Source organism: Cherax quadricarinatus, chromosome 61 (genome assembly GCF_038502225.1).
Source record: "Cherax quadricarinatus isolate ZL_2023a chromosome 61, ASM3850222v1, whole genome shotgun sequence".
Lineage (NCBI taxonomy): Eukaryota > Metazoa > Arthropoda > Malacostraca > Decapoda > Parastacidae > Cherax > Cherax quadricarinatus.
Window position 1 is genome coordinate 11,869,525 of NC_091352.1, and position 13,628 is coordinate 11,883,152.

At 42.5% G+C, this 13,628-nt stretch overlaps 1 protein-coding gene across 1 annotated transcript in view; it reads left to right on the top strand.

Annotated features, from left to right (window-relative positions):
* Positions 1–4,041, top strand: part of LOC128699363 (meteorin) — a 179,762-nt gene extending 175,721 nt beyond the window's left edge. The window contains exon 3 of the mRNA XM_053792030.2: positions 1,219–4,041. Within this exon, the coding sequence (XP_053648005.1) occupies positions 1,219–1,658 (440 nt within the window). The 3' untranslated portion in view covers positions 1,659–4,041. The remainder of the gene's footprint in view (positions 1–1,218) is intronic.
* The last annotated feature ends 9,587 nt before the right edge of the window (positions 4,042–13,628 follow it).

The window sequence follows — 13,628 nt, forward strand, 5'->3', positions numbered from 1 at the left end:
CATGGGTTGTGACTGCCTCTCTTCCCCACGGGGCATGAGTTGGAAAATTTTAACCCCCATCCCCCCATCCCTCACTCATCTTCCCATGAGACATGGGTGGCGGTCTTCAAACTAAGAATGTACAAAGGGAAAAGTCATTCGAAAACTTTGGTACCGAGATCTGCACTTTTGTCACACCTTACAAGTGTCATACCATGCTACTTACACCCTGCTAGGTACACCCTGCTTGTGTAATGCCCTGCTAGCTCGATTAATGAAAACTTTTGAACTTCGCTCGGAAAACATCCTGTCTGTGTTTTCACTAGGGGGGGAGTGAAACGTAAGTCGCATCTAGAGAGTGAGAGATAAGTGGCACCCTGGGAGGAAGACGTAAGTGGCACCCTGGGAGGAAGACGTAATTGGCACCCATGGGAGCTGGGGAAAGAGAGACCTCGCCAGGACATTACAGGATACTCGTACACCTGTCTGTACAGACGTCTCTTTAGAAAAGCAAAAACAAAATGTCAAATTTATCTGGATGTTCATTGATAAGGAAGATATGAAACACACACACACACACACACACACACACACACACACACACACACACACACACACACACACACACACACACACACACACACACACACACACGAATGGAAGGTATTCAAGTTTAATCCAAAGATAGGGAGAGTAGCAGCAGTTCTTTCGATCAAACATAAAACACAAGAGAGAGAGAGAGAGAATGAGAATAACAAGGCAGTCTGATCGGGTATACAACATGTGTTTCACACTATCCGTCTCTGAGGCCAAATGAATCACCCGGAGAGGGGCCTTTAAGACCTCCGCTGGGAGAATTATGTTGTTGGACTTGGGTAATTGATACTCCAGCTCTACAAGGTTAGCCATTACTTACGGAGATAATGACTCTTCAGCAGTACTTGGCCTGTTATTTGCACTGAGAGACGACTCTTGGCTTTACCGCATACTTGGAGGCCACTTGTGTGCCCTTCAACTCTATTGTAGAATAAAAGAATGGAAGACTTAGGCTTTTTTTTTTAGGCTGTGTTTTTCGGTCCGTTCAAGATCAGTGTCATCCTGTATTACGTCTTAAGTTTCATTACATGTGTTTTTTTTGTGAATTGTTTTATTATCTAATGAGTATTTTATGAGATTGCTTTTAATATTCTTGTTTTAGATTACATTGTGTTAATATGTGTTTTGTTTTTGTCTCCTCAGAATGTCGGCCGTGTTCAGAGGAGGAGCTCCTGCAGCTGTACTGCGCAGCGGACTTTGTGGCGAGGGGTTCTATAGTAGGCGTGGCAGATGACGCCAGCCTCAGCCGCACCCTTATCACCGTCCGCGCCACTAAACTCATCCAGCAGACATCTCCGGTGTTCAAACACTCCCGCGCCCTCAAGCTCACTTCCTCCGAGGAGCAAGGGAAAGAGGAGGAGGAGGAGGAGCTCAGCAACTTCCTTCTGGAGGCGGAGAGCGGCTATCTGGGTCGCGTGGAGGTGCCCCTTCAGTGTGGAGCTCGGGCTGGTGACGGGGAGTTCTTAGTGATGGGTGTTATGCGTCTGGGTCAGCCCCTTCTTAGATGTGCTCCAAGACACCAGGAGTGGGTCACCCTCGCCCTGAACTCACATAGCAGAGCCCAGTGTGTCTTGGAAACGTGAGCCGCCCTACACTACCCGCTGACATATATCCTCACTCGAGCCTATGATATTGCTAAGTGAATGGGGAAAATGCTCCGTGTGTGATGTTGACTGTAATTGCAACCACAGCGCACATTATTCAATGAGCGACTTTTGCTCTAAATGGACAATCAATTTGCTGTTTTCCTAATCGAAAATAGACAGCCAGTTTGGTGCAATATAAGACGTTACGATAGTTCACGTGAGAATTGTAAGCCCTGTATAAAGCTTAGCGGAACAAACAAGTTGGGAAGAAGCCAACGATACAATGCGTCGAAATATTACGTTAATCCCACAGAAAACTGAGAGGATTTCTCATTGTGATTGATCTCTTCAGCAACTCATAAAGTATCACTCAAACAGATCTACAAAAATAATATCACAAAATCCTAACGTGAGAATATATCTTTAAAATGAAACCTGATTTAGTCTTTCACTTTGATTTAGAAAATAACATAAAAAAAACTGCTGTGCCATAAAGATGCCTTTTTTTTTAGCATGTTTAGTGCCAAGGGTGTCAACTGATAAACTGCTGATTACGGTGAACATTTTGCTAACTGCCAAGTGATAAGCTGAGTACCGTAAGGATTTGACTCCCCCGGGCAGGAAGTACATACGTGGACCTGCTAGATGCTTGCTTCTTTACATTGGGGTTAAAGAGTGTAAATATAGTCGAAAATAAAGAATTTTACAATGCGCTTTAGCCTAGTAGAAAAAATGGTTTAGTTAATAACGGGATGGATTTGAGGAAATAGTACACAGAGCGTAGTGTTGGTGGCGCTGTGTTCACCCTGTGTACACCTGATGTAACAACGTTCAATAAGTAATTCATTAGTGTCTTGGTTTCTCTCTCGTCCTGAAAAAAAAATTCCGATGATTTTGGTTTATTATTGTTCTAAAATTATTGGACTTGCTAAAATTTTAAACGACATTTGTTTCCCCTGGGAAATTTTATTTAGATCATTCATGTCGAAGAGAATTGGTGTAAAATACCGACATTGTGGAAAATGAAACACAAATGGAGTCTAATGCGATCTGTGGTTGACAATAATGGATCCCATTATACTACAGTTTTCTTTTTTTTTTTTTTACCATTCATGTCACACGCAGATACAGTGCACACGATACTTTTGCGGGATTTGTTCTTTTTCACGAACTTTTTAAAACCGCTCATAAGAAAATCGCGTGAGGGAGAGAGAGAACACCAAGTCAAGGGTGACTCGCATTAACACTCTTGTTCTGTGGTACAAATCTCAATCACAAGCTATGGGAGTTTCTCTTGTGGTTGCGAGAGGTGCAATATTGTCTCGTGTTGTCCAGTAGCATCCTGCCAGTGTACAAAGCTTTAGGTATTCTCTCTTAAGGTTGTCAAGATCGTGAAGCGGTGGGGGTCACCTGAGGATTTTTCCTTTGCTCTTCCCAAAACTAAAATTTTTTAAATATAATTTTGTCAATTCTTAGGCTACGTAAATTTTAGGAAAGCTATGTTGCTAGGTTAATCTTGATGCAAAATAATGAGCTTAATTTACAAAGTTATATTTAACTGTTTTACGTAGTAAGAGGGGGGTAGGAGATATCTTCAGGTGATATTTGATGAGTCCAGTTCTGTTGATGTCCAGTTCTATTGATGCCCAGTGCCAGTGGTATAAAATTCACGTAACATTTAATTTAATTGATATTTGGTTTGTTTACATTTCTAGGAACAACCTCCATTGACACTGGAAGTTTGCTTAAGGCTACTAGGATTATCATGGACCCTAGAGACCTAGTAGAGGCTCCTAGAACTGGACTATGACAAGAACAATCTTTTCCTAACAACGACCCTATTTATTTTGATGTACGTGTTGTTGCTAAGCTTGTGTATTGTCTCATAAGGATTTTCACAATTATTCTTGAATCTAAAGGTGCCATTATATATATATATATATATATATATATATATATATATATATATATATATATATATATATATATATATATATATATATATATATATATATACATATATATATGTAGTGTACACAAAATCGCTGAAAGGGCATACTTATTGATTGATCTCAGTGCGTACATCTTGACATGTACGTGTTGACAGTTGTGCACATATATGTCCTGACAAATGTACGCATTTATGTTTTGGCAATCATCTGCATGTACGTCTTGGCGAGTGTACACAGACGGACACGTGTACGCTCGTCATACTGCTCTGTGCCACACATAAATTTTAACTCTGTAAAACCTTGCATAAATTTATCATTAATAACCCGTTTACAAGAGCCCAATTTATTTTTATTTTTTTTGTATTATTGAAGCAAAATTTTGAACAGCAATTTTGAGTTCTCAGAGGATTCCATTTTTTTTTTGTTTTCCAAATAAACGCATGTGAATAAAACGTTATGGAGTAAAGAGGACTTAACATTATCTGAATAAACTACAACAGGGAAAGGAAACACGGAATATTTCGAACTCTAATTATGGCCCTCTTCAGAAGATAAAAGTTATTTCGGAAGATCGAGATTTCGTGGTTCCGTCTCAATCGTTTATTCAAATATAAACATTTATATACATTATATATATATAAATTATTTTTTTAAGATTTTTTTTTTTGAGGTGGAAGAAGCGAAGGCCTCTCTCCCTCGCCTCCAGCAGCAACAGCCTGGTTGACCAGGCAAGCATCAGACGAGCCTGGCCCAGGGCCGGGCCCCGAGAGTAGCTAAACTCTCGAAACTCTTCAAAGGTATATCAAAGGTAAAGGTACTGAAACTAGTCATGACTTTTTATAGAAATTGTTTAACAAGATGTGGTCAAGGCCTGTGTATATATATATATAACTTTTGTTCACATTGTTGTTTTAACCGTGAATTCGCCGTGCCAAATTAACCTTTTTTTTAATCTCAATCTCTCTCTCTCTCTCTCTCTCTCTCTCTCTCTCTCTCTCTCTCTCTCTCTCTCTCTCTCTCTCTCTCTCTCTCTCTCTCTCTCTCTCTCTCTCTCTCTCTTCTGTTTTGATTTGTCTTCCATACTTTTATTATTATTATAATTATTATCATTTTTACTCCTCTTTTGTTATTGAATTGTACTTATGTAAACATGTGTTTTTTTATCTGTATATATTGTAATGATTTTAAGTGAATTATATTTGAATTGTGGATTTGTTAGTTGTATTATTTATCCCTTAGACATGCATTCAGTTATTATTATTAGTGCTTATTATTATTATTATTATTGCTTATTAATAATTACTGATAGTAATGCACAGTTACTATCATTATTATTGTTATTAATGCTCAGTTATTATCTATTATTATTATTGTTTATTAATAATTATTGCTATTATTATTACTGCTTACTGTTATTATTATTATTACGTTGGATCAAACCTGATCAACTCCCATTCCTCAGGCACTGTGACCCCTTTCCCTACGTGTTTAGCGCTTCCCATGAATATATATTAATACCCTGTGATTACCTGAAGACATCTAACGATATTAATTAACTTGAGGCACTACCCAGTACCCAACTGTGTTGGGCATCAAGAGCTTAGGGGGGGTACTGGGAAGGGGGGACACCTACCCCGCAGGGTGTGCTTACCTAAGGTCCAGCATCTTGGTCGCCGTAAATGCTGGGGATATTTCCCCTTTTGTCTACCCCCGGACTTTAGGAGGTACCTTGATGCCGGTGATGCGCTCTTGATCCAAGGAATAAGAACTACCCTCCCAATTTTTGGATCAAATCTGATTGAATCCCATCTTCCCCCCTCCACCAGGCGCTTTATGATTCATGAGGGTTTAGCGCTCCCCTATTATGAAAATAACAGTGACAGGCAGATGGTAGTGTTCACACAGTTGGTACAAGTATCCACACAGCTGGCACACGCGTGTGTAGCCGCACAGCTGGTACACATGTGCCCCTACATGTATTGCACGTGTCCACACAGCTGGCACCAGATGGCCCACAGACCTTTATAAATGAAGCCAATATCTCGTCCATATATATATATATATATATATATATATATATATATATATATATATATATATATATATTTATATATATATATATATATATATATATATATATATATATATATATATATATATATGTGTGTGTGTCGTGCCGAATAGGCAGAACTTGCGATCTTGGCTTAAATAGCAACGCTCATCTTGCCATATAGGAAAAGCGAAAATTTGTGTATGCAATAATTTCGCAAAAATCATTCTGAACCTAACGATAAAAATATATTTCACTATGTTTGTTTAGTATTAAATTACTGTAAACAAATCTAAAATATATATAGTTGCGTTAGGCTAAAATAAATTGTTCTTGTTATAATAAGGTTAGGTAAGTTTTCTAAGATTCTCTTGGTGCAAAATTAAAATTTTTTACATTAACATTAATGAAAAAAATATATCTTTAAACGTATAAGAAATTTTTTTAGAAAGGGCTTAATTTTAAATGAGTTCTTGCTAATTGACCAGTTTTACATATTCGGCACAACATATATATATATATATATATATATATATATATATATATATATATATATATATATATATATATATATTATATATATATATATATATTATATGTCTTAAGCAGGCAAATAAACAAGAGAGGAGAGAGAGAGAGAGAATAAAGAGGCGTGGACACGGAATGCCATATGGTAAGCGAGCGAGTAAGTTAGGCACGTGGGCGCAGGGAGCATAACTCGACAGGAAGACCACTATTATTCCTCTGCTAGCTGGGGAGGTTAATGCTGGGGAGATCACTGTTGGGGTGGTTACTGAAGAAACCACCGCTGGGGAGGTTACTGCTTAAGAGACAACTGTTGGGGAGGTTACCGCTGGAGAGACTACATGGGGAAATTAGAGATGGGAGACTGCTGCTAGACTGGGGATACAACAGCTAAGAGACACTACAGATGGGGAGACACTACAACTGGGAAGACTACAGCTGAGGAGACAACAGCTGGGAGACACTACAGCTGGGGAGACTACAAATGGCGACACTACAGCTGGAGAGACTATAACTGGAGACACTAAAGCTGGAAGACAACAAACAGCTGCCGAGACAACAACTGGCGAGACTACTGCAGCTGGGGAGACTACTACAGCTGGGGGGCGGAAGGCATTCAACTTAATTCAGGGAACTGGAGCACAGATCCAAGTTCCAAGATGAAGAGCCCCTCGCCAGCATCAAGGAGCCTCCCTTGAGGGGCTGCGTAATTCCAAAGGGAGTTTATCAGATCAATGCGATAGCGAACTGGAATCGTTCGCAAGAGCAGTTCGACTGAAAACGAGATTCAAACCTTTGGCTTGAAGCATCCACAGAGTATATACACTGTTAAGAGTGTATCTGTGTACATATACACAGTTTATATTAATGTTAGGGATTAAAGTGTTCTTGATTGGTGGTTTACTGGCGTCAAGCAATCTTTATGACCCTCGTGCAGTCAACACGCCAGCCAGGGAGAGCTGACCACGTGTAAACGATGCTTCGGTACTTGTCCCGTGCTGTCTCCACTGTGTGTGTGTGTACCGTGGAGAGCAGTGCTGCTACGAGGTCCACAGCTAACACTACTGCAGCTACCACCACCTCAGCTACCAGCGACACAGCTACCAGCATAAAGCTAGGAAGCAACAACAGCATTTGTTTACTAGTTATGGACATTACAGATAATTCAAGCCAACGTACACGTAAGTTTTCTATTTATTATTGCAGTTGTGATAAAAGCATGTCTTTATTAGTAGTAGTAGTATATTCCAGTGTCTTCTGTATATATTGCTACACTCTTCAGATCATATTCGTGTAGTGAATTGATAAAACCACTGGATGGCGAAGTCTTTATGTAAAAATTTAGCAATTATGCTTCTTAAAACTCTCCCAAGTCTTTAAGGTACTATGTGGGACATCAGTGCTGCAGGTGTGTTGTGTTTTCCCATTCTCACAGTTAGAGATAAGATATCGTTCGGATTTTTAACCCCGGAGGGTTAGCCATCCAGGATAACCCAAGAAAGCCAGTGCGTCATCGAGGACTAACTTATTTCCATTGGGGTCCTCAATCTTGTCCCCCAGGATGCGACCCACACCAGTCGACTAACACCCAGGTACCTATTTGCTGCTAGGTGAACAGGACAATAGTGTAAGGAAACGTGTCGAAATGTTTCCACCCGCCAGGAATCGAACCCGGGCCCTCCGTGTGTGAAGCGGGAGCTTTAGCCACCAGGCCACCGGGCCTTTCCTGTTGGAACTGTTCTTTTGGGAGGTTCGCGAACGAAGTTACGAAGGTTGGTGGAAGAGCTTAGGAGGGTGTGTAGAAGGAAGGTGAAAACGAACACAGGAAAAAGGCGAAGTGATAGAGTAAGAAGGTTTGTAAATAATAAAAGACTGGAGGTCAGATTAGAGATAGGGAATAAAGAGGGATTATATGTATTTAGATATCTGAAAGACGATGTGTATGAGTGTCAAGTATTTTTTTTTTTTTGTAGCGAGAAGGCTGGAGTGAATATTAAATGTAAATAGAATTTATCGTGATATACTTATCATTTTACAAGTTCACGAGATAGGGAGGGAAGGCCGGACATCCTGCCAGAGTACAAAATATATAAGAGGTTTCCATTTACACTCACAAAGGGAGAGTTGTACCTTCCTGGACGGTTGCTGGCTAAAAACCTAAAGGAGCGACTCTCTATTTTACATCTCTTCATATTTCTTAGGGGAATGTGCCTTGAGCATACCTCAAATGCCACAGAGTTAACTCTTTCTGTGCATAGGCTCGGATCCATGTTATTTAGGATATCTTCCCAGCATAACGGAAGGTGATGCTGGATGCATTATTGTCACGTTAGCAAAAGTCATTAGCAGCAAGACGTCTTGCGCTGACTTCCTCTCACTGAGTTGTCTTCCTCTTCCAAACTTTAAGTTGCCTAAATGAAAACGGATTGGAAATGGTCAGGTCTGCGGTGTAACGTTTACAAAGCAGAGAACATGGAAGCATTATTCCGTTACCCTTTACAGAGCAGACTTTCTGGCTGTGTTGAACTGGTCTGGATGATTAATCGCCCTGGAAGAGATATCCATCACTTAGTGTGGGTGGAGGGAGTTTACATAAGCCTTTGCTTGCAAAAACTGGAATCTTGGCTTCAGTAATTACTCTCTAGTTAAGCAAATTCGATCGCTGCGGAATAATTCGTAATTAATTTCCATTAAAATCATTGTTTGTCCTGGAAATTAGCATTTCAAATCGTTGAAAAATATACGTGTTCTCAATATGCGTTGTGAATATATATCTTGTTTTACAAGGTTAGGTTAAGGTTCCTAACTTTATTTACAAGCTAAGCGTTGTTATCTACATCAGCTCATTTCAAATCTTTTTTTTTATTGTCATGAAACATACAAATAGGAAACAGGATGAAGTCAGAGCCATCTGTGGGCCACCAATTTCATTTGGTAAACTGATTTTATTTTGTTTATATCATTATGCTGTACGAACATGTTCCAGACACGAGTCGTCCTGGGAATGAATGATCTCAGATGAAGCAATGTTCTGTGTCTCCCCTCAAGGGGAGGTAGTGAGGGGCTCTTGATCTAGGGAATTGGATCTGTGCTCCAGTTCCCTGAATTAAGCCGGAATACCTTCCATCCCCTCCCCACAGGAGCTCGCTGTCTCTCTCTCTCTCTCTCTCTCTCTCTCTCTCTCTCTCTCTCTCTCTCTCTCTCTCTCTCTCTCTCTCTCTCTCTCTCTCTCTCTCTCTCTCCCTCCCTCCCTCTCTCCCTCTCTCTCTCTCTCTCCCTCTCTCTCCCCTGACCAGTCTCACCCACTACACAAAAAATTAACTTGAAAATGCAGTATTAAGATGGGCAGCCAGTTGCCAGCAGTTCCGACCAACGACCCGACACAGCCACCTTATCACTGATCATCAACCGGGCCATAAGTGGACTGCTGGACCCCATGCACGCGACGTATGCACCCCCCCCCTCCCCTCCCCTGCTATCATGAGGGGGAGGGACAGGAGTGCTAAACCCGTAGGAGTCTTATATTTACGCAGCCGCGTATCAACAAGAGTCTACCCGGACAATCACTCGGAAAAAACAAGCCTGTCCTTAAGTAGGACTTCCAGGTGCAGGGGGGTACCCCTCGAAAAATGTCACAGGTGTGTGACAGGTATGCGACAGGTATGTGACATATATGCAACAGGTATAAATGGAGAGGGTTTCGGAGGTCAATGCCTCCGCGGCCCGGTCTGTGACCAGGCCTCGTGCGACAGGTATGTGACAGGTATGTAACAGGTATGTGGTCAGATTAATGGGACCAGTAAGGTGCCCTGACCAGCCACAGGGAGACCAATGGAGCGAGACCAATTAAAAGGACTGACAATGGTGTCCCTGTCAGGGATGAATCGGGAGACCGAAACTGTGAGACCGAGAAACCGAAAGTAAGTCTAGATTATCCCGATCCTCGGATCAAACCACTTTCCCTTCCATTCCCCAATGCATTGACCCAAACAGGTTTCAATAATAATATAGACAAAGTGTATCTTAAAGCTGACGAGAAGCTCTTGATTCAAGGAATTTGGAGCTCCTACTCTTCGGATCAGATCTGATTGCCTCCCATTTCGAAGGCTCTGTATGACCCATAGTGGTTTAGCTCTCCCTCTGAAAACTGTAATGTGAGGATTTTGTCATCCCAGGAGAGAGAAGGATTGGGGTCAGTTTTTTATACACTGACCTGAGTGACTCCCTCTTGATCCTCCATCCCTCTAAGCATCCCTCTCATCCACCATCCCTCTCATCCACCATCCCTCTCATCCACCATCCCTCTCATCCACCATCCCTCTCATCCACCATCCCTCTCATCCACCATCCCTCTCATCCTCCATCCCTCTCATCCTCCACTCTTCATCAGAACAAGAGACAATGATGGCCCAGGCTAGGAAGCGGGTGGGTGGGTTGAGTGGGCAGTGGGTGGGTGAAGTAGGAAGGAGTGAGGTGCGATTGACCACCACCTAGGTAGGTAATGGGCGGGGGTGGGCGGCGCGGGCGTGGCCGGTGTGCGGAGGATCACGCCCGTGTTATCATGGGCGGTAATTTGCCTGTTGGGCGGCTGAACTGGTCACGCCGCGACCCCCTCCCCCCCGCTCGTGACCAGCGAGATGAGAGGAGAGAGGGAGGGATAGATGGAAGGAGAGAGGGAGGGATAGATGGAGGGAGAGAGGGAGGGATAGATGGAGGGAGAGAGGGGGAGGAGACAAGCAGGAAAGCAGGCAGAGGAGGCAGGCAGAGACAGGCAGACATGCAGGCATAGGTACTACTATTACTATTAGCAGTACAACTACTGTTTCTGCTACTAGTACTACTGTTGTTACCAGTACTACTGTTGCTTCTACCAGTATTACTATTGTTCCTGCTATCAGTACTATTGCTACTGTTGCTACCAGTACTACTACTACTGTTACGGCTACCAGTACTACTACTACTGTTGCTACCAGTACTACTGTTGCTGCTACCAGTACTACTACTGTTGCTGCTACCAGTACTACTACTAATACTGTTAACAGTACTACTGCCACCGTTGCTACCAGTATTAATACTGTTAACAGTACTACTGCCACCGTTGCTACCAGTACTACCACTACAGACGAAACCAGCTCTACCAAGGTTTACTACTACTACTACTGTCAATGACTTATAGCCAAACGATCGTACCTGGCAGTAGAAATCCGCGGACCACGTACAACCCAGTCTAAATTCGAAATTCCCATAATGAATGCCCGACCCAACACCAAGTATTGTCTCTTGCCTTACACCTGCAGTTAGCATGGATTTCTCGTGTTCCCTTCTTTATACTCATGGCCCAGTCTAGAGAGTAAAATCTACTTTACCTCAGATTTAGCCGAGTAACAAAGTTAACCTAACATCTCTTGTTTTAAAAGTTCTTGTTATCCAGCCAGTCATTTTCCTGGCAGTTGTGATAGTAACACTTGTGCTCCTTGGGATTTCCTGACAGTATTACGAAATAAATCCCTCTCGTTATTCTTCTGCTCTAGTAAAGGAGTTTCTCATTTTTTTATCTTGATGCAGTTTGTATTCCTTTAATTTTTCCAGTAAGAGTTGAAATTTCTCCTCCGTGAGGATCGTGTTTGTGTTCTATCACAGATCTGGCTTATATCATCTTCAGTGTTGGTTGTGCTCTTAATGCCACTTGCAGATTCAAAGCCTCGTCAGCGGAGGATGTTGAAGTGGAATGGTTAATGTGATGAATTAGATACTTAGGCAACATTTGGGTGTCTCTACCCTGGAAACGTTTCGCCAACGTTTCCAGGGTAAAGATACCCAAGTGTTGCACAAGTGTCTGATTCATCATCATCATCCAGTCGGTTTTCTGAATCACTGTTCAACTACACTTGTTAATGTCCCGACGTATGGCAGGTGTCAGCACGGGACAGAGAACTGGGGTAGTCACAGTGGTTAGGTTAGGTAAGGTTCGTCGGGAAACTGGACAAGTGTTTCCTAACGCTGGCCTTATTCAAATGATGACTCGCAACTGTAGCTTTTGGTAATCTGACAGAGGCCTTCCTCTGGCTTACCCCTCCAGAGAGTGTACAGAGATCCTTTACTGCACGTATAAGTTCTGTCAAGCAACTTAACTACTGGGAACGCTTGGAAGCACTTGACTTGTACTCGTTGGAACACAGGAGGGAGAGATATATCATAATCTACACTTGGAAAATCTTGGAAGGAATGGTCCCAAATCTGCACACAGAAATCACTCCCTACGAAAGTAAAAGACTGGGCAGGCGATGCAAAATGCCCCCAATAAAAAGTAGGGGCGCCATTGGTACACTAAGAGAAAACACCATAAGTGTCCGGGGCCCAAGACTGTTCAACAGCCTCCCATCAAGCATTAGGGGAATTGCCAATAAACCCCTGGCTGCCTTCAAGAGAGAGCTGGACAGATACCTAAAGTCAGTGCCGGATCAGCCGGGCTGTGGCTCGTACGTTGGACTGCGTGCGGCCAGCAGTAACAGCCTAGTTGATCAGGCCCTGATCCATCGGGAGGCCTGGTCATGGACCGGGCCGCGGGGGCGTTGATCCCCGGAATAACCTCCAGGTAACCTCCATTCCCTTCAAAAATTACGGTTATAATAATAACCATAAACAGTGTTAAACTATCACAGTGACTTGAATAGAAGCTTCACACTCTGGCGGCTCTGATTTCGCAGCCTTCACTAATTCCTCTTTAGATTCGACTTGCTAAAGGAAAAAATGAAGATCGGCATTTCTGTTTTTTTTTCAGTTATTTCTTTTGTACTTTGTGACACCGTGATCACACTCGGCGAAGTCTGTGTATAATGGCGTCAGCGTTTTAATGGAAGGGAGCCAGGAACAGAAAGAGCCGCTAGCAACGGGAAGACACGTGGAAGGCTCGCGCCTGGAGAGGCCGGAAGCATTCAATTACTTGAGGTTGAAGGTATCTGTCTAAGATAGACGTAGGGGTAAAGGCAGAGGTGAGGGTAAAAGTGAGACCTGTATAGCAAGTAGAGATTTGCGTGTGGTGGGGGAAGGCTTGCATAGCAGGTGTGGGGTGGGGGAGACTTGCATAGCAGGTGTTGGGTGGGAGTCTGCATTGCAGGTGTGGGGTGGGGGAGGCTTGCATAGCAGGTGTGGGTGGGGGAGACTTGCATTGCAGGTTTGGGGAGGTAGGAGGCTTGTATAGCAAGTGTGAGGTGATGGGAGGCGTTCATAACAGTTATAGGCTGGGGGGTGCATAGCAAACCTGGGGTCGTATCCTGGGACAAAACTGACCTAATTTGCCTGAACTGCTCTGTATAACCAGGACTGCCTATATAGTAGTATGTCATTGATGTCAGCTATGGTCTGTATACCTTGGACATGTAGAAATAATAATAATAATAATTATTATTATTATTATTATTATTATTATTCTAATTGTTT